Genomic DNA, 20,019 nt, shown 5'->3' with positions numbered 1-20,019 from the left:
TGCCCCAGCCCGTGCCCCAGATGTGCCCCAGCCCGTGCCCCAGATGTGCCCCAGCCGTACCCCAGATGTGCTCCAGCCGTGCCCCAGATGTGCCCCAGATGTGCGAGGCGCTCCCGGAGGCGCCGCTTTGGCCCCGGAGGCGCTGCGCGCCCCCTGGCGGCGGGGCGGGAGCCACTGCGTAGCCACGCCCCCGGCGGGGCCGGGCCCGCCCCGCCGCAACTGAGTGACAGCCGGTGCGGCCAATGGGCTGTCTCGTGCCACCGCCCGCGACGGAGCGGCGGCAGGCGGGACTTCCGGCGCGGGCGCCGATCGCACGGAACGCGCCATGGCGTCGGCCTAGGCCGCCCGGGGACCGCGGGCCGCAGGTGAGCGCGGGGCGGGTCCCCCGGGCCGCAGGTGAGCATTGGGGCACGGCCGCTAGGCTCCCTGGGCGCTCCGACCGTGCGGCGGCCGAGCACTTTCGGGCCTGCTGCTCCATTGCGCAGTGCTTATTCGCCTCCACCTTTGGAGTGGCGGGGCGGTGCCCGGTTCCGTAGGCGGCTTAGGCCCTGCCGGGGCTGAGCCCGGCTGCAGCGGCCGCGGTCCCGGGACTGCCGGGAACCGCGAGAGGGAGATGAGCAACGCGGAGCGGAGGCCTCTGGAGCGCTCCCCGAGCGTCGCGCTTGGCCCGGTGGAAGCTCGACCCCTGGTCGCGCGTTCCGTCTCTGCCGGGTGCGTGGTTCTTGAGGCGGGCTGGAGGTGTTGGTTGGGCTTGCGGGATGATGAGTAGCGTCGAGTCTGACTAGCTGAAAGCCAAGTTCTTAGTAAAAACGTTAAAATTAATTGAGAGGAGTTGTTCCTGCATCTTAACAGGTGTGAATGCTGATCTTACTTCGCGTGCGTCAGTGTCCAGTTTTGTGATAGGTCTGAGATGGACATTTGTGTCAGTAATGGTACGATGGCATCAAAATGCAAGAATTCAGATATGGGGAGATCAGAGGACGTGAATGAGAATTACTGTTATTAGCTGTCTAGTTTTTGTTAATCCTCTGCTTAGGAAATTTTGGAAGGTGCAGCCCAGTCTACCAAAGTATTTGGAATTTGTCACAAAGTTTCCTTATGTTCATAGGTTTGTTTTTGTGATTGCTGTAAGATTTACAATCACATTTGGCTTTAAAAGAATAGAATTTAAGTTTGTTTCATACAAATGTACAAGTTATTTTTTTTAGAAGTGGGAGGGAAAAGCTGTTTTATTGAGAGAGTTAAAATGTAAACATAACCATGTGAATATAGAATTGCTTTGTGTTGTATTATGCTCTGAAACAGATTTTGAGTTGATTGAGATACAAATATCTAAAAATTTCTTATTTAGGTGTAGTTTGTGAAGCCTGACCTGTGAATATTTGCCAAAAGCTGTGAAAGTTCTTGTCTGTGTCTCTGAGTTGTGCAATGTGTTTGTGACCTTTATCTTATATGTGCTTAGTGTATTTACTCCAGGGTGTTTTGCTGCTCATAGCTGTGCTGGTCCAGCACACCCCACGTTTTCCCCTCCTCATTTCAGACCCATGACAGAGGGATGCAGCACTTCAAGCCCAGTTTGGTTTGTGTGTTCTAGCATGGAGAGTGCAAAGAAGTACTCAAAGTTATTTAAGGACAACTTTGCCTATACACGCTGGTAAATCAAGTGTGAAGCGTGGAAGGTTACTGCAGAGTCAGGTTGAACTTGTTTTGTTTAGTTTACAGTAGAGCCCTTTTCCACACACCTGCATTTCTATGTGCTCTGAGCTGCTTCCCTCAGCTGAGAGGGGCATGCTTTCCAAAGAGCCATGGAATTTCAGGAATTGTAAGGCTTTTTGGCTTGCATCTGAGACGTCAGATCCTGAGCACAGAAGAATTTGTGTGCACGTAACTTTGATGGGGAAGGGTGCACTGTATATGCATGTTGTGTGCAAGGATCACTATAATTCTTGTGTTTTCTAACCTTGCTTAATATCTGTGCTGGACTTACTGTGTTGGTTTAAGTGCTCTGGTAGCTTCAAGTGTATTGTTGTTTCTGTCATAGTAAAAACGGCTGTATTTTTGAAACAATGGTTCTTTTATCCTCCCAGTTTCACTGATGTCCTCTTTTTTAGGGCAGGCTGATGAGAGAATGTGATAAATCTTAATTTAGTAATAAAAGTTCATTAGTTTTGTAACTCACTACTATTTCCTTCCTGTGAGTGTAACTTCATTTCTGTGAACCAGTTGAAAATTTCACAAAGCATTATATATCTGATTCTGGCCAAGTTGGAACCATGTTATTAATTAACAACATTAAGAGTTGTTAATGTCATATCGGTTTTGGAGAGCAGAATGACAAAACTTTATATACTACAGTTGAAAGTATCAGTGTCAGCTGTTTCCTCCAAATACTAATAATAAATTCTAATTATCTTCATGTTAGCTTAAGTCAAGTTTATCTCTCTGGTATTTGCTTTAATTAATCACATCATGGAACAATGCTTTTGGTTGAAAAACCCATGAAAGGTAGGTCAGAAGGACAGGAATTCTTAGGTTTTTCTTGATTCTGAAAAAGAAAGGAGTAGTAGTAGTGTTGGCTGTGATTTCTCAGTTAAGTCAACAGTTTTCAGAAGAAATACCTACAGTCCAATGAAAATAAATTCACATGAAAGCATTTGTATAAGAAGCCACAGTTTGGAGGTTTTTGACAAAAAATTGTTTCAACTAACATTTTGTATGACTTAATAAGAGTTTTTTGTGAAGTACTTTATTAATTACTCCAGTAAAAGAAGTTAGTGGAGATCCAGATGTTCAGATAATTACATTAAGTGCATACTGTGCACTTTTGGAACTTGTCTGTTAATTATTTTAATTCTTATAGCTATGTTGGACCCCGAAATGGACCCATTGTTTTGTGTTACAACTATTCTATGTAATTTCCCGTAATTTCTTATTTTGAGACTGGAAGAATCTCTAGAGACATTTAGACATCTGTGGACCCTACAATTCTCTTACATTCAGGAGTGCAAGTGGTTACATTTCCCGCTGGATGTAGCACTTCATCGGTGCTTGTTTTGTACTCATGGGTATGAGGTGTACTGGAGCATGTTTATTTAAATTCTGAATGTGGGGTTTTCCGACTTGATCATGTTTAGGTGTGAGCTTTTATAAAGGGAATAAGATACTTTGTGCTTTCTGTATTCTTAAGTGGTTGCTTGCCCACAGTCATGGTGTAGCTAAGCCTGAGAGAAATCTCAAGTTCCTTCAAGTTGGTATCGCATTGCTCTTGGAAGTGTATTTTTGGAATCCATACTTTTAGTGGAATTATTCAAGGTACATCAGGAATTTTGCTGATTTGGATTTGTGCTAGAAGAAGGGAAGTTTAAAATGAAGTGTCTAAGGATGATTAATGTAATGTGAACGATCATCCCTTTGTACCCCTCGCATTGCTTTGTGGTGCCTAAAGCCTTATCAAGTCTTGCTCTTAGAGTTTTTGTTGTTTATGCATGCTGTCACTCCCACGGAGGGACATGCTTCTAGCAAAAGGAACTTCTAAAATAATCATGTAACTTCTAAAATAACCCTATAACTTTAAGATTACTTGTTTCTCAAGGTATACATTGAATAACATTTTGCATATCAAAAGTTTTAAGTGACAAGAGTCCTGTAAAATGACACAGGAAAGTATTTGCTATGTGCCTTGACTCTGATTCTTTTCTTGCAGATATTGAATAAAATATGCTGTTATCAATAGGAATGCTGATGTTGTCTGCCACTCAGATATACACTATTGTGACTGTGCAGTTGTTTGCCTTCCTGAATCTTTTACCTGTGGAGGCAGATATTTTAGCAGTAAGTATAATAATACTTTTCTACATGGATGAAATATCTATGAAATTGAATAATCTCTTCAACTGTTCTATTAATGAATCAGTTTATACTATTCTGTAAAAACTTTTTGAAGAAAAAATACAAAGAAACAATGCAGATAGATAATCACTTTATTATGGCACTGACATGATCATTTTATTGTGAAATTTTAAACTTTTTACTGTAAGCACAATTTCCCTTTCCCCTCTTTTCTCTGTCACCAAGTCTGAGCTTCCTCTTTTCATAAAAACCTAACTCATTCTTGCTTCTTCCTCTCTTAGAAAAGTTACTTAAAAGAAAACAAACAGCCCACCTCAACCTCAAAAAAGAAAAACAGAGCACTTTGGAAATTTAGTTGGTTTTTTTTTTTTCCTATTTAAGCTTTGTGTGTAGTATTCTAAAACAATACTGTATAAAAATGAAGCGTGTTTTATTCTTAGATATTTGGAGGTTGCAGATTTATTCTGAGAATATCTTGAAGTAAGAAATTAAGAGATGAACTAGATACTAAACTGCTGTACAAAGGAGCCAGTGGAATGCTTAAAAGATGCTCAGAAGAGGGAATGTTTGCATTGTGTCACATGGAATTGCTGGTGCACAGATCACTTACAGTCTTGAGAGATTTCACCATTTAATGATTAACCATTTGTTAGCAAAACTGGCCAAAGTTTTGGGTTCCTACCAAGGAAAGAAGTTCTTCTTTTCCCTTTAAATGTAGGAGTGGTCTTATGCTTCTATGTTCTCATATAGTTGCAGCCTCAAAGGATCTTGTCTATGTAAAGTGCTGTTATGTGAGACAGGATTGGTTATTTTTTTAAAAAGGGGTAAAAAGAAATAGGCTTGTGTCAAACTCCTGGCTTAAGCTGGGGCTTGTCAAGTAGATTCAAGGACAAACTGACAGTAGCCCAAGCTCAGGACATTTTGAAGAAGGTGAATGGAAGGTGGTGCACTGGTGCTCTCTGTGGTGGAAGGTCAGGAGGAGAGATTGTGTGGGGCACATTGGTTACATAGAATAAAGAAGCTTCTTTGAAATTTGGCTCCATTCCTACCTCTTTCCCCTCAAAGTCTGTGGGAAGAAAGCTCTTTCCAAACATTGCTCCTTTGGAAGACTTCAGCTAAATCATGGCAGTGTTTTTCTCTGAACTGTAGTTTGGATTCCCCTGTCCAAGCCTGGCTGGTAGGAAGCTTCCCTCTGAAGCAAACAGGATCCTTACTTGGCTGTTCTGTGTGACAGCTGGATGATGTGATGAATAGACATTTCTGACTCACTAAACCATTTAATAAAACAACTGATGCATGTTCAAGTCTGTTAACTGTAGAGTTCACAACTTTTGCAGGAAACTTTTTTTTTTTTAATTAAAAAATATGCCATAAATATACAGCATTTTTTTCTGTTTGAATTCTGTGTTGGTTTGGCATGTTATACAGCCAGAGAAGATGAACTAAGAAAGGGGAAACAAAGCTTGCACATATTTAGGGTCTTTTATAGTATTCCTCTAAATTAAAATTAAAAATAGAGATACTTTTCAGTGACTATTCTGAATGTATAGTTGGGAATTGGGAAGAGATGGCATATGGAGGCTGCAGTAAAGCAACTCTTAAAAGCTTGCTTTCCCTGTACACAAATGAATCCAGGGCAAAAGACCCACCACTACCATCCAAAGAAAACTCCACATCGAAGTGTCCCCGCTCTTCAGATTTTTGCTTGCTTGGTTTTTTTTGTAGTTTCTGTTGTGCACATATGATAGTATTTGAGTTTTATACAGTAGAAAGAAAGATTTGCCATGTAAATAGTTCAACAAAATATCTATTACTTACTTTCTTGTTCTGACAGCTAGATAAGAAAAGAATGATGTTAACATGTGAGTAGGAGACAGGTGGAATAAGCAGTTTTGTGATGTCATCGACATGGTCACAAGATGTCCTATGTCTGATGAATATTTTAATCTAAAAAAATACACAGTGATACTTGGTTTTGTTTATACTTGTTAACTATTGGTCTTGTTGCAAATCTAATTTTTTTTTTAATTCTTTTTCTTAGTATAACCTTGAAAATGGAACCCAGACATTTGATGATCTACCTGCTAGATTTGGCTACAGACTGCCAGCAGAAGGCTTGAAGGTAAAAAAACCCCATACATATATATATATATATACATAGAGAGAGAGAGAGAGATATAGTGCTTTTTTAAGCTGAGTTAGAGTTTATTTTCTTCCAGTGTCTGGTATGGAGCTGTGTTTTGGCTTTGTGCTGAACACAGGGTTGATTACACAGAGGTGATTTTGTTACTCCTGGCAGTGCCCCCATAGCCAAGGCCTTTTTGCTCCCACCTACTGCCACGCTGGTGAGGAGGTTGGGAGTGCTGGGCAGGCTGGGAGAAGACACAGCCAGGACAGAGGACCCAAAATGATCAAAGGGGTATTCCAGAGCCTGTGACATCATGCTCAGTATATGAAGTGGGGGCAAAGAAGAGAAGAGAAAGGCCTTTTGAGTATGATGTTTGTCTTCCCAAGTCACTGCTGTGTGTGATGGGGCCCTGCAACACCTGCCTGCCTTTGGAGGAAGCAAATTCATTCTTTATTTTCCTTGGCTTGTGTGTGTGTGGCTTTTGCTTTTCCTATTACCCTGTCTCTATCTCAACCCACAAGTTCTTTAGCTTCTACCCTTCCAATTCCCTCCCTGATGCTGTGGGTGGGGGTGTGAGTGAGCAGCAAACGTGCAAAGGATCTGATGTTGCCTGTGAAAAGGCCGATTCTTTTGCAAAGAAGTGAATTTTGGTAATCTTTGTCTACTTAAGGAGATTTTGCTGGAATTTTTATCAAATATATTAAAAATAGATAAATAATGGAAATCTTACTAAGAAGTTTGATAGACCACTGTTTTCTTTGTTTTGATGGCAATACCTGATACATGATGTCAGTTACCTTGCACTGGAATCAGCAGAAGACAGACTAAATTTTGTGTGATACAGTTTTTTGAAAAATCTATTTGGAAGATTCATTGTCTCCCTACAGTCCTACATTGGGAAGCCCCTTCACACTGTGAAGAGAGATGCGTGTGGCCCAGGTTAATTATGCTGTATAAAACAACTGTAGCTCAGTTTTTTGGGAAGTTACAGCTGCTGTGCGTTTGCTACTCTTGTTGTGTTGCTCAAGCAGCCGAGGGGAGAAGCTCAGGGGCTGCAGCTCTGCAGTGGTGCCTGTGTGCTGTGCCCAGCGCTGGGGTCCAGGGCAGGGATTGTGATTGATCCCGTGCCCTCTCCTTACATGGTTTCCCTTCAATTGCAGTTCACACCCAGTAGCAGGTGAGAAGGTCCCCGCATTCTCCCAGTGCCCCTTAAGGTGTGGGTTACACTCATGCTCTTTTATTTCACTCTGTATCAATATTTGAGGAAAATGCAGATACACTTATACATTTTTGTTACTTATCTGTTGGAGTGTCTTACTTCTTGAAATAGCATCATGTTGGGTAGGGATGCTGGGCCATGACTTGAAAACTGGTCATAATAATATCAAGAGAAGGCACTAGGAAGTGCTGATCTATTGAATTAGCAGAAAATATGCAGGTGGCTTTTAATTATTTTTTAAATTTTTCTTAATCCCATTTTCATTGATATGGAAAAACATATAAATATTACACCATATGGAATTGAAAAAGTCGCCTAGTATTAGAGAAGACAGAAGTAAGATGTAAAGGTTTGCAAATGTTAGTGGAATTGGAAAGGGAAAAATTGTATTGACTTCATGGAAAATGATTAATATGTAAAAACTGTCCAAGATGGATATGGCCATGGGAGTACAGGTTAGGCTTTATCAGTATTTTGTACTGGATTAGAAATTCTGAAGACTTGATGTCTTCTGAAATACAGCTGCAAGAATGTTTTTTATTACTTTTCATGTCTTTAGTGTGGTCAGTACACTCACTTGGAAGACAGGACTGAGTGAAACTAACAGAAGAGAGATTAAGTTGAAAATAAAATAGGAAAGAACTGTGAGAGGTTAAATAAATGCATCTTCCTTAGACAGCAATGATAAGGCACATTTTGCTCTTTCTGGGTTCTGCTGAGGTAGTAGCTGTCCAGACATACTGGTGACGGTAGTAACTGGTGTGAAGGCTTTTATTCATAACTTTTATCTCTGTAATATAAGATAGAGGAGGTAGAAACTAAATTATTTAAAAATAAATTTCCTATGGTGATGTTAATGCTGTGAACTGGTGTCATAGTCCTGTTGCTTAGAAAAGTACATAAAAGCCAGGTGAATATCCAGTTCAGTTCTAGTCTTCACATTCTCTGAAGCAGTTTGTTGCTGAGATTATGCATTTTGGTGTGCTGTGCTGAGTTCAGCATCAAGGGGCAGGGTCTCTCTCTCTGGCTGCCTGACCTGAGGTGCTCTGCAGTGACAGGAACCGTTTGTTTCCTTTAGAGTCAGGTTTGTACAAGTCAGTGTCGGTAAGTTTGTTCATTTTGGATAAAATGTATTTTCTGTTTCACTCGGGCAATTGAAACACTTGTCCACGAGAAAGGAGCTTGTGTCTGGCCATCCAGGCAATTTAGGGCTTGTGGGAGGTTCAGGCTTCCTTACTTTTTTTTTTGCTGTGGCAGTGGCTACATGGAATCAGTCATGTGGCAGTGATTCGTCTTGCTGTTCCCTTTGGACAGTGTATGAGGGTTTATGACTGAGATGTGTTTACTTTTACAGCTTAGAATTCTTAAACAAAAATTTAGGCAGACCACCTTCCAAATTCTGGAGAAAGGGGAGTTTGTATTGTATTAACCCCATGGAGACCGTGAATAGCCCGTGTGGGCAGGAGATTGTTTTCATGTTTATTCTCTCTGTAAGCCTGTAGGGCCCCAAAAACTGGCTCTGCAGCATTGTTAATGTTGCAGTGTTGAAAGTAACCCCTATGCAAGGAAAAAAAAAAGGAAAAAAAGCTGGTGGTAAGGTGAAAGGGTGGACTGCTCTTTAATTCCGTGTTGCCCTTTTAATCCCAAAGGGTAATAAAGTACTGCAAGAATTCCTGTAACTCAGGAATTTCTGTGCAATTTCCCTCAAGCAAGCTTCATTTCCATGCCCAGTGAGTGTTATCATGGGGAGAAGGTATGTTAAAGCTGTGTAGTTGTTTACTGACTATATTGGGAATCAGAGGGTGATTAAGTGACCCAAGTAGTGAGCCAATTTAATACACCAGAAATAGATATAAGGAGCTTTGATTCTGACCTTTTTAACTCTTAGACAGCTCTGTGTCTTAATTAAGGCAGATGTCATCACATGTGTAGAAATGATGGAGTTTTAGAACTGAATATTATACTAAAACTTTCTCTTTGCATTAAGATTTTAATTAGTTTTTTAAAATGCTATGATATTTGTTACAATAGCATGAAATACTCTTTCAGAACTTGTGATTAAGATTTATTAGTAAGCAAGTTGTAAAAAACTATTTGTCAGATTCTATAGTAAGTGGCTATAGACTGTTGACAGAAGGTCACCATCTCAGCCACCTAAAAACTCAAAGATTGCTTCAAAGTTGGTATTGCCAGAGTTTCCTACTTCTTGAAGCTTTCAGCTGTAGCTTATTGAGTGATCTTTGCTTACCATAGCAAACCAACTGTTTTGTATGCTAGGTCAGTGCTGGGGTCATATAAATGGAACTTTGCTTGTGTTCTGTTGTTAATTGGTGAGTGCTGAGTTTGTGTTGGTGTTTCTTAGGCCATTGTATTTGTGGTTTCCTGTATTAGTCTCATATGTCCTAGAACAATAGTTACCCTATATTAATGTAGTATATGCTGTCTTCTTTTTTCTTGAATTACACTGCAGAGTCTGAGTATGATGGGATTAGAAAAACTGTATTTTCTTCTAAACTTTCTAATTCTTTACAGATATAAAAATTCTGATGAATCAAAATATGTAGTCAGGGAAGTAGCAGAAATCTTACTATGATATAGGACTGAGCTGATAATAACAATTTTTTTAGCTATTGTATGAAAATGTGCCATTTTCTTTCCATATACTTGACTACTGATCCTTTTGTTATAAAGAAATGAAACTTCTTTTTCTGCTCCTGTTTTCTAGGGATTTCTAATAAATTCCAAACCAGAGAATGCATGTGAACCTATAGCCCCACCTCCACTGAGAGACAACTCCTCTGGTGCTTTTATTGTGTTAATCCGAAGGCTGGAGTGCAACTTTGATGTCAAGGTAAGATGTGATTTTTCCCCCCACCCTCTGTTTCAAAGAGTTTATTGGTGCTTCAGAAAAATTTCTGTAGTTAACAGTGGAATAGATATGGATACGAAGTGGAGGGAGAATTTTATTGTCTCCAGACAGATAAACCAGAGCTCACCAAGTCCAACCAATGGCTTACCTGTGACTAAACACCATTATGTCACCTACACCAGAGTACTGAGTGCCATGCCTGGGCTTTTGTTAAACACCTCCAGGGATGGAGACTCTACCATCTCCAATGTTTTATCACCCTTTCTGTGAAGAAATTCTTCCTGATGTCCAACCTGAACTTTGCTGGCACAGCTTTAGACTATGTCCCCTTGTCTTACTGATGGTTGCCTAGGGACAAGAGCCCTATTCCCACCTGGCTGAACCCTCCTGTTGGAGCTGTAGAGAGTGAGAAGGTCACCCGTGAACCTCCTTTTGTCCAGGCTGAGCCCCCAAGCTCCCTCAGCCACTCCTTGTGCTTTAGACCCTGCCCCAGCTCTATTCCCTTCTCTGGACATGCTCCAGCCAGGTCCCTTCCAACCCTTAATGTTCTCTGATTTTAAAAATGCACAATTAGAATGATTTGTGTTTGACTATGGCTTTCTTGAAAATTAATCTGATACAATGAGGCAGCTAAGGATGTCTTAAGGAAAACAGGGCTCTTCAGTTTGTTGTTGAGTTTCATGAACTAAAAGGAGATTTCAGCTGTGTTTGCTTTTGCTGCTGTGTGGTAGATTCAGTTATGTGGTGATTGAGCCATATAAATTCTACCTAGCCTGTAGCTTCCACCTGCAGAGGTAGGTTCACTGCGTGTCATCTGCCTTCACATCAGACTTGGGAATGGCACACAGTCTGTCCTGGGAATCTTGCCACTGTGTGTGCATATGGCTCAGTGGGAAAACAAAGGGGGCAAAAGTCCTCTACTTCTGTCTTAGTTGAAAATGACAAGTGTTACAAGTGCAGGTATAAGTTATTTCTTGATTTGTTTATGCATGCACTATGGATATTTTCTGTGGTGATGCAATATGGGCCAAATTCTCAACCATGCATGTATGTTAACATCTCTAAGTGGATTTGCTTTTTTTTTTTAATATTGGAATTTCTCAAGGTGTCTACATTCTGCATCTTCCAGTATCATTGTTCTGCTGTTTGAAATAGTCATTAGCAATATGGGAAGAGAATTGGTGTTGTTGGGATGTAACCCAAAAGTTTCTCAAGGCGCTCTTAAGTGCCTTTTGCAGCTTGTGCAGAGATTTTTATACTGTGATGGATGCAGTAAAAGCAATATCCAAGATGAACAGTTGTAACTTAGCTAAGTTTATGTTGGTAATAGTTGCTGCAGTAAATGCCATTTACATGGACCTTGGGTTTTCCTTGTATTAATGAAAAGGTGAGTCTATATTAGAAATGTAATTGGTACACAGGATGTTAATAGTTTTGTACCTATAGTTATAATTTTGCACTTTTCCATGAGAGAGCTTCTTATACCTGGGCTTTCAGGTGAGATATTTGACATCTCTAAAGCACAGAAAAGATACTACTCATCTGACTTGATGAACTCTCAAGTGGTAATATCTAGATTACCAAAGTCAGTTAGTGCCTTTATTTTCAATTCTGATGAAATATTTTTAACTATTTGTAGAAAGTTTTTAATTCTGTTTTTGATATATATATATATATATATATATATATATAGTCTGTCTGCAGACAATATTAAAATGGCTTTCTGAAGAAATTTTTACATGAGTGTAAGAATAATTATATGATTTTGCCTTGAAAGGTGACACATGGTTTATAGGTGCAAATTATGTCCATATTAATCACTTTGTGGGAGTGCACCTTATCTCAGAAAGCACAGGCAGGCTACTGTATTTGGAAGCAATTGTCTTTCCAGTAAGCATTTTGTGTGGCTTACAGGTCTTAAATGCCCAGAGAGCTGGATACAAGGCAGCTATAGTTCACAATGTTGATTCTGATGACCTCATAAGCATGGGATCCAACGACAGTAAGTACAGGTATCACTTCTTCTCTCCTGTTTGAATATCATTTCACCCACTGGAAACAGCAGCACCACCAAAAAAACCACAAGAACATCAACAACAAAACCACCACCACAAATGAACAAAAACCAAAAACAAATTAAACAAAAAACCCAGATAAATCCTCTTGCTTTTAAGATATAATAACAGGAAATTTTGCATAAGAACAAATACATTGACTTGTGCCTTCTCTCAATGTTTCTTTTGGTTTTCCTTCAAATTTTAGTTCAAGCGTTCTGGGCTAGATTTATATTACTTATGTGGAAAATAGCTGATGTATTCTTAGTTAAGTGGAAAAGTAGAAAATGCGCATTTGGCAAACTTTATAATATGACATTGTAGTATTTAGAGTCATAGAACCATTTAGGTTGGAAAGGACTTTAGATCATGAAGTTCATCTGTGATAGTCATTCCAGTTTGTTGATGCACTGTTGGATGCATCTTCCTGTTCCTCTGGACAAATGGATTCTAGCATATCACCTGCACTGATTTTCAGTTGGAAAGAGAGTTTTTAGAGCCCAGTGCACCATTTACCATTCTTGTGTTAGCTGTTCCAATTTTAACCTTCATGAAGTGGATATGTTTAGAACATCTTGAAATATAGTCAGAGTGCTGGGTTTTATCTGTGGTATGTGCTTTGTGTTTCTAGTGCTGTTACTGCTTTCTTTGTGGCATTTCTTTATTTTGTTCAGTTTTCAACCTGTTCAATATGGAACAAGAAAATAAATAAGAGGAAAATAAATTCTTTTCCAGTGGAAATGCCATTGAGTAAACTAGGAGTGAACTTTGACAAACTACATGGGAGCTGAGTAGTCTGGGCAATTATGTGAAAGTGGGTTTAATGAATTCTCAACCCATGTGAATCTTATTTTCAGGTTTCACTTAGTAACCAAATGTAGAACAAGTTCCCAACACACACAGACCTCATAGAGTGAGCTGATGTTCAGCCACATGTGCTTTTGCCTTGGGGAACCTGACTGCTTTGAGATGGACTAAACTCAGGTTACTTTGAGCTTTAAATGTGAAGTATTAGGGGGAAAATCAATATAACGTGAAGCTGAGGAGAAAGTTTTCTAGAATGTGTGACTTATCTTTTGATAAGTTTTCATTTATTACTGCCTTCACTGGTAGACAGAGAAGACAACAATTCATCCAGTTTCTTGAGACTGAAATATGTGTTAATTTTCTTCTTTCTTCTTTCTGACCTTATCTAGCCACAGTTGTTTCCAGTATGTTTATTTATGTTTGGGGTGAAAAGGAGGGAAGACAGATTAATTAAAACTTATAGAACGAGTTCACAAAATCATGTAAGTTGCCAGAAATTCTGGAAATCAATGGACCTAAGTGACTTGCTTGAATCTCTGAGTGAAGAATGGTATTCTAGTTAAAATTATGATCCTGTTTTATCAACATATTTTGGTTTTAGGCTCCCTTTATTCCATTAGGAATTGAAACTTTTCTACCTGCAATAAATTCCCTAGAAATTGTGTAGGAAAAATAATAGTACTTACATGAAGTAAAGCTGTAACATGCATGTGCGTTGGGCTGAATGTCACTGTGCTAAAATGTCTTCCTGTTGTGATAGTCTCATAATGTTCAGGTCTTGTATCTTGAGTACCCATAGATTGTCCACATAATAATAGTTTTATTTTCCTACTTTTTTTTATACAGTTGAGATTTTAAAGAAGATTGACATTCCTTCTGTCTTTATTGGTGAGACATCAGCTAATTCTCTTAAAGAGGAGTTTACTTATGAAAAAGGGTAGGTTAACTCACATGCAGCTGTGTTACTCCTTGCATTCAATTGTTGTCTCTTTTGAATATTTATGGCTTTAAAGTAGGATGCTGTGATGACAGAGGTTATAGGTGTTTCAGGTGAAGTCTTGTGGCTGAGAGCAATCTGTAATGCTTTAGTGAATAATAATTTCACTGTATGTTTTGATAGTCATGTTACATTTTTTTCATTCTGCTGTCAAAGCAGCTATGAGGTGGTTTTCTTGGTTTCTCTAGGTTTGATTGAGGTCAGTAAATAGTTTTAACTCAAAAAATGTTCTAAGAAACAGTGTTTTATACTTTCATTTAATTATCTTTACATTGTGTGGCTATGGACTGAATTTTCTACCTTGCCGTGCACAGGTAGGGTTCCTGTAGGGTTCCTGTGTCTTGTGTGACAATCTTTTTAAAATTTTTTTTATTGTATTTGCTCCTCAACTTGTTCATTAAGTCCTCATTAATTTAGAAGGTGTTATCTCTTCCTCCCCACAGTGGCCACGTTGTGTTAATCCCAGAGTTCAGTCTTCCTTTGGAGTACTACTTAATCCCTTTCCTAATAATAGTAGGGATCTGTCTTATTCTCATCGTCATATTTATGGTAAGTTTCTTCTTTTAATAATATTTTTTTCTTTCAAATCATCAGGGAGCTGTCACACACTGAAGTTAAAGGAAGGTATACAGTAAAGGAAGAGTCAAGCTGTGTGTACTGCACATATCTGTACCATGCTTACATGTAATCCTTTAGTTTATCAATAAAACAAACAGATGCAGGATTTTGTCAAAGGGATATCAGGAGCCTTTTGCGTGTTCTCCTTAGCGTGTAACTGCTTGTAGGAATTGTCCTCACTGCACTCTTAACTCCACAAGTGCTTGGCTTTTGGCCCCACACACAGTGTGCTCTTGTACACTGTGAGCATACCCTGCCTTACCAAACTTAGTAATCATTAGTCCCACTGCTCCAGGGTGCAGGGCTCACTGCTTTGTACTGCACTTAGGTGTAGCTACGAGTGTGTGAGCACAGAGCCTCACAGCACAGAGCACTGATCTCAGCACATGCATTGCTGTAGGGGTTCTCAGCTGGGACATCTCTCCTTGAAATGGGAAGGTAGCATAGTTACATATTTCGGGATACTCAGCATCCCATTTTTTTGTAATCTGTGCCAAAATTATTATTTTACCTTCTAATAAAAAGCAAGTAATGCATCAACTGTTGTATAAACACTTAAAATATTTTTCTGCATTAGTATTTTTTGCACTGGAAGTTACATATTTCATTGACAATCCCGGGCACATTTGACACCATTGCAATTGCAGCAGCTCTGAAAACAAAGCAGAATGATCACCTAAAGATGAATTCCTTTTTAGCAAAGTTTTGCTGCTGTCTTTTACAGTGTCCTTCTATATAAAACCACCCCAGGAAAGCTAACTGTGTACACAGGATGGTGGGTGAACTGTGGGTAGGGTCAGGCTGAGGGAGTTGCAGCAAAGGGGTAACACCTGGCCGGTGGCTGGGCTGCAGTGGTGCTCATCAGGGGTCAATTTTATGGCCAGTTCTCTGCTGTGTTGTTGTCAGCAACTGAGACCGAGGAGTCGAATACACACTGAGTAAATTTGCCAAGGATACTAAACTAGGAGATACTGATTCCCTTGCATATAGAGAGGTCTTCACAGAGACAGCTCAACAGACTAGAGCACTGGACAATTAATTGGTGCAGTGAAATTGAGCTCAGGGAGGTTCCAGGTTGGATTTGGTCCTCATTCTTTTCTGATTTTGTCCCTGCTTCTTTAAGACAATCTTGTTTTTAACTAGGAAATTTACATGAGACTCTGATTGTCACTAAGGATCTGCATTACAGCAGAAAAACTGCAGTTTGTGCATACAGCTTACGGTTTAGCTGTGGTGAAAGAGCCTGAATGAACAGTTTAGATTCAAATATCCTTTGTTCATTTCTTTGCTTGTCATCATATTTGAAAAAATGTCATATCACAGGTGCTAAATTTAGAAATTGAACAGAAATAGCATTCGGGACTACGAAGAAAATGGAAACAAAATTTTTATTACAGTTATTTGGAGAGCTTTGTATTTAGTGGGGTTTTTTTTACTGAGTGATCTTAGTATGGCATAGTATAACATGTAACAATAACTCAAAGTAAACCCTTTGCTCCTCAACCTACTTTTTTAGCTAATATGGAAACAGTTCTGATGAATGTGGGAATAACTCTCTAAAAGAGCTGTCATAATTTAAACCTGTAAGAAAAACTGATCAAACTTAATGAATTGTGTTTTGCTCTGCAGTATGCTTCCTGCTTTTTACAGGCCTCAGTAGAGGATTGCAGCAATGGCCATTATTTTATGTAGGATACATACCTTTTTGTTTCTCTTTCCTCTCAAAAAACCCCTTGTGTGCTCTCAGTTCCAAGTGCCATGTTCATGGAGAACAGCCTTTAGGCTTGTTTGGCTTCATCCTTGTGTTCAGCCAAGGGAAGAAGTTATTCTGTGTTAGCTAGGGTTCCTTTTCGACCAACTTACTGCAAAGCTTCATAAATCAAAACTTTTATTGTTCTTTTATTGGTGTAACTTACTATTCGTGTTATCTTGTTATCTAGATAACAAAATTTGTTCAGGACAGACACAGAGCAAGAAGGAATCGGCTTAGGAAGGATCAGCTTAAGAAACTTCCTGTACATAAGTTTAAGAAAGGCAAGTGGATCATTCTTTGTCTAACTCACTGGATCATACTGTTTTTAACTCCAAAAACCTTGTAAATCAAAGGGGTATTAAGTTTCAGTGATAATTTTGAGTACACTTGAAATAGGTAGAAGAGTTTTGAGTGAAAGCATACAAAACGTTTGGCTTGGCCCTGTTCTCGCTGAAATAGAGGAGTTCTAACACTTCCTTAATGGGTGCAGAGAAGGCTGTGGCCGAGCATTAAAACACTGCTTAAAAAAATTAGTGCAGAAATTGCATGCAAGTGCATGTCAGGAGGGTCTGCTGCAAGTCCTTTAAAGTCAAACTAATTCTCAATTGTATGCTGTAGGAGATGAATATGATGTGTGTGCCATTTGTCTGGATGAATATGAGGATGGAGACAAGCTCAGGATCCTTCCGTGCTCTCATGGTAAGCAACTGGGTTTTAAGTTTGAATTTAGATTAAAACAGCTTTCCAAAACACTGTCCAAAACCTACAGTGCATATGTTCAGTAAGTGATTTATAAAATCCCATTTTGCTAATAGGAAAGCTAAAAAGCTAGCATTCCCACTTTGCATTTTCCTTGGATATACACATAAAAGAAAATTGAGACTTGATGCTGTCCCCTAAATATCAATATTTATTGTAACACTTTTGCATTTAAATAAATAGGCCTTTTGAACAGGCTGCATGCCAACAAATTTGGCACTAGAATTCTCTGTGTGTTATGTTCTAAAATTCTCCAGTGTCACTGAACAGAAATGGTTTAGCAGATTTCCCTGTCCTTTTCCCCATTATAATGAAGTCCTTGTATTTTATTTTCTAACAGCATATCACTGCAAGTGTGTGGACCCATGGCTGACAAAAACAAAAAAAACCTGTCCTGTGTGTAAGCAGAAAGTGGTCCCTTCCCAGGGGGACTCTGACTCGGAGACAGACAGCAGCCAAGAGGAGAATGAAGTGTCTGAGAACACTCCTCTGCTCAGGCCTTTGGCCTCGGTCAGCACACAGTCCTTCGGGGCTCTGTCAGAGTCCCATTCCCATCAGAACATGACCGAGTCCTCAGAGTATGAGGAGGATGACAATGACAATGTTGATAGCAGTGATGCGGAAAATGGGATGAATGAAGAAAGTGTAGTGGTTCAGCTGCAGCCCAGTGAGGACAGGGAGTACAGAGTGGCAAACACTGTCTGAGACTACTAATGACCCATAGGTGTATGAACAAAAGGGTTCTTGAGGCTATTTACAAACCTTTGCATAGGGAATCTCTTTTAATCTGTAATCCATTTGGTTTCTTTGATAGGAGCAGCAGTTCATGTAGTAGTACTCTGGTTAAATCATTACAGGTAGATTATTTTTGATTCAGGTATTAAGTCACGCATTCTGTCTTCTCAAAACCAACACTTAAACTGGACTTCACTATGCTAATGAATAATGTTAATAGTTTATATCAACTGAAATATCGCAGAGACTGTCTCCTGTTGAAATGGGATTTCTCTGGAAGTACTTTTATTTCCATTTTGTAGCTACAACTGGGTCATCCTGAGAGCAATATTTATTATATGTAGATATGTGTTACCCCTTAGGCCCAACAAAAACTGTATTTGCATGTTTGTATAGTTTTCCTAAAAATTGTCACCACTGCTGAAAGGAAAAAGTAGAACAGATCAATATTCTATGTGCTGGTATGTTAAAGCAGAAGAAATTCCACTTTTATCTCAATGCAGTGATTCCAAATGATCCTTTGGAATTTGCCATGGTAGCTGAGTTTAAGCAGTTCCACTGGGCAATTCCCAGGATGAGGAAACTTAAGAGTATATGCTTAGTTTTGAGCAATTCACAAGGTCAGGTCCACCATAAGCACATTATTATCCCTCCTTTCTACTACTTCGTTGTGTGGGTTCCAGTGAGGAGGTGGGAGCTGGGAGATAACCGAGACAGAGGTTTTGTTCCACATAGAAAAAAAAAGTTTAGGGTAAGTATTATATTGATCCTTGGCTCATATACCTCTTACTAAGAGCATTTTATGCTGCATTAGTCTGCTAAACTGTATATAAAAAATTGTTCTTTTCAAATACCTGATTTGAAAACAAGTGCTTACACCAGTCTCACAGAACTCAGTACTTACCAGTGTATCACAAAAAAGGTAGATTCTATATAATACCTCTGTAACTATGTAGAAAGTAAAACCATGCATATACTCAAATGGAGATTTTTTTATATGGCCTTGACTAAGGAAAGCTTGAAAGAATGTTAATAAACATGTTTTCCACTTTAAATATCAAAAGGACTTTATTGAACTTTTGCATCACTTGAGGCCTTGAGTACTCACCTCCATTACTGAGGCTGAAGTGCTTTTGAAGATGTGTAACATGGAACTATTGGGAGCCCGAGCAGATGTTTCCTGCATCATACTGTGAATCACAGTACAAGGGGTTGCACTGACCAGTGCTATGTGCAGGGGTCTCAGTTATGCAGAAAACCTTCATTTTTGTTCACTTCTAGCTTGAGGAGGAGTTTGGACTGGCCAGAGTCTGTAGTTTGCATGGGGGAGTGTGAAGGAGGACCAGGGTGCTCTGAACAATTCCTTCCCAGCTGGCAGCACCTGCAGAACCACAGCCCAGTGCTAGAACCCTGGCCAAGTGATGGCAGGTGAGGTGGTCCCAGATGTGGTTTCTGACCTTACACTCTATGCAGCCACATACTCTGCAGTGCAGATCTGTTTTCTGGCCCTGGCTGAGAGCAGGGAAAGTTTATTTTGCACAATGAGGCACAGCAAAAGGATAATAACAAAAGGATGATTCATCTTGGAACCACTGCTGCCAGCAGCCATGGGGTAATGACAGCCAGTGTAGTGGTATATTTTCACAAGGCAAAATTCCCCTTCAGCGTGCATATGTCTAGGTGAGTCCAAATGGGAAAATGGTTTCTGAAAATGTAATTACTACACTGAAAGATTTTTCTTAAAATAGGTCCCTGCTGTTGCTGTGAGTGCATATGATTATTCATTATTGTATTCCAGGAAAGGCCCCCAAAATCTGAAGAGTTCCAGAACCACAGACTGACCTAAACTTTTTAATATACTCTTACGTAATTCTAGTGCCTGCAGTCAGTTGCAGACAGTTATGCTAGGAAAATTCACCAACAAATGCATTTGAAAAAGTAATTTGAACAACACCTAATTCTTAACCAAGCAGAAGGAAACAGGTGACATAGACCTCAAGAGAGGGAAATTGGTCAGAAAGGAGCAATGTCACACTAAGGAATGTGATGACAAGTACCTGGTGTGTGCTGCCAGCAGCTGCTCTGCCTCTGGGGTGCTGCTATAGTCAATTCCATCCACTCTGGCCTTACCATAGAATCAGCTCTGGGAATATAATATCCTCATTCCTCCTAACTGGGGAGAAACAAGGTTCTGCCGTCAAAAGGTGAGTACAGCTTTGTGTTCAGACACT

At 39.7% G+C, this 20,019-nt stretch overlaps 1 protein-coding gene across 4 annotated transcripts; it reads left to right on the top strand.

Annotated features, from left to right (window-relative positions):
- The first annotated feature begins 211 nt into the window (after window positions 1-211).
- Window positions 212-18,843, top strand: RNF13 (ring finger protein 13). 4 transcript variants are annotated; one of them, XM_071438292.1, is made up of 10 exons: window positions 213-365; window positions 3,704-3,831; window positions 5,891-5,971; window positions 9,922-10,047; window positions 11,980-12,067; window positions 13,773-13,863; window positions 14,367-14,472; window positions 16,482-16,575; window positions 16,913-16,993; window positions 17,394-18,843. In XM_071438292.1, exons 2-10 carry the CDS (start codon window positions 3,718-3,720, stop codon window positions 17,756-17,758), a joined length of 1,146 nt encoding a protein of 381 aa, XP_071294393.1. In that variant the 5' UTR covers window positions 213-365; window positions 3,704-3,717; the 3' UTR covers window positions 17,759-18,843. The 4 variants fall into 4 exon arrangements, with proteins under 4 accessions (XP_071294396.1, XP_071294393.1, XP_071294394.1 ...); XM_071438293.1 differs by having other exon boundaries at window positions 247-396; XM_071438294.1 differs by lacking the exon at window positions 213-365 and adding an exon at window positions 473-711.
- Window positions 18,844-20,019: the final 1,176 nt, after the last annotated feature.

The sequence above is a fragment of the Agelaius tricolor genome, unplaced genomic scaffold, assembly GCF_023055355.1.
Source record: "Agelaius tricolor isolate 1412-34295 unplaced genomic scaffold, bAgeTri1.0.p SCAF_12, whole genome shotgun sequence".
Lineage (NCBI taxonomy): Eukaryota > Metazoa > Chordata > Aves > Passeriformes > Icteridae > Agelaius > Agelaius tricolor.
Note: the sequence above shows the minus strand (reverse complement) of the source record. Positions and strands in the feature narration are given on the sequence as shown.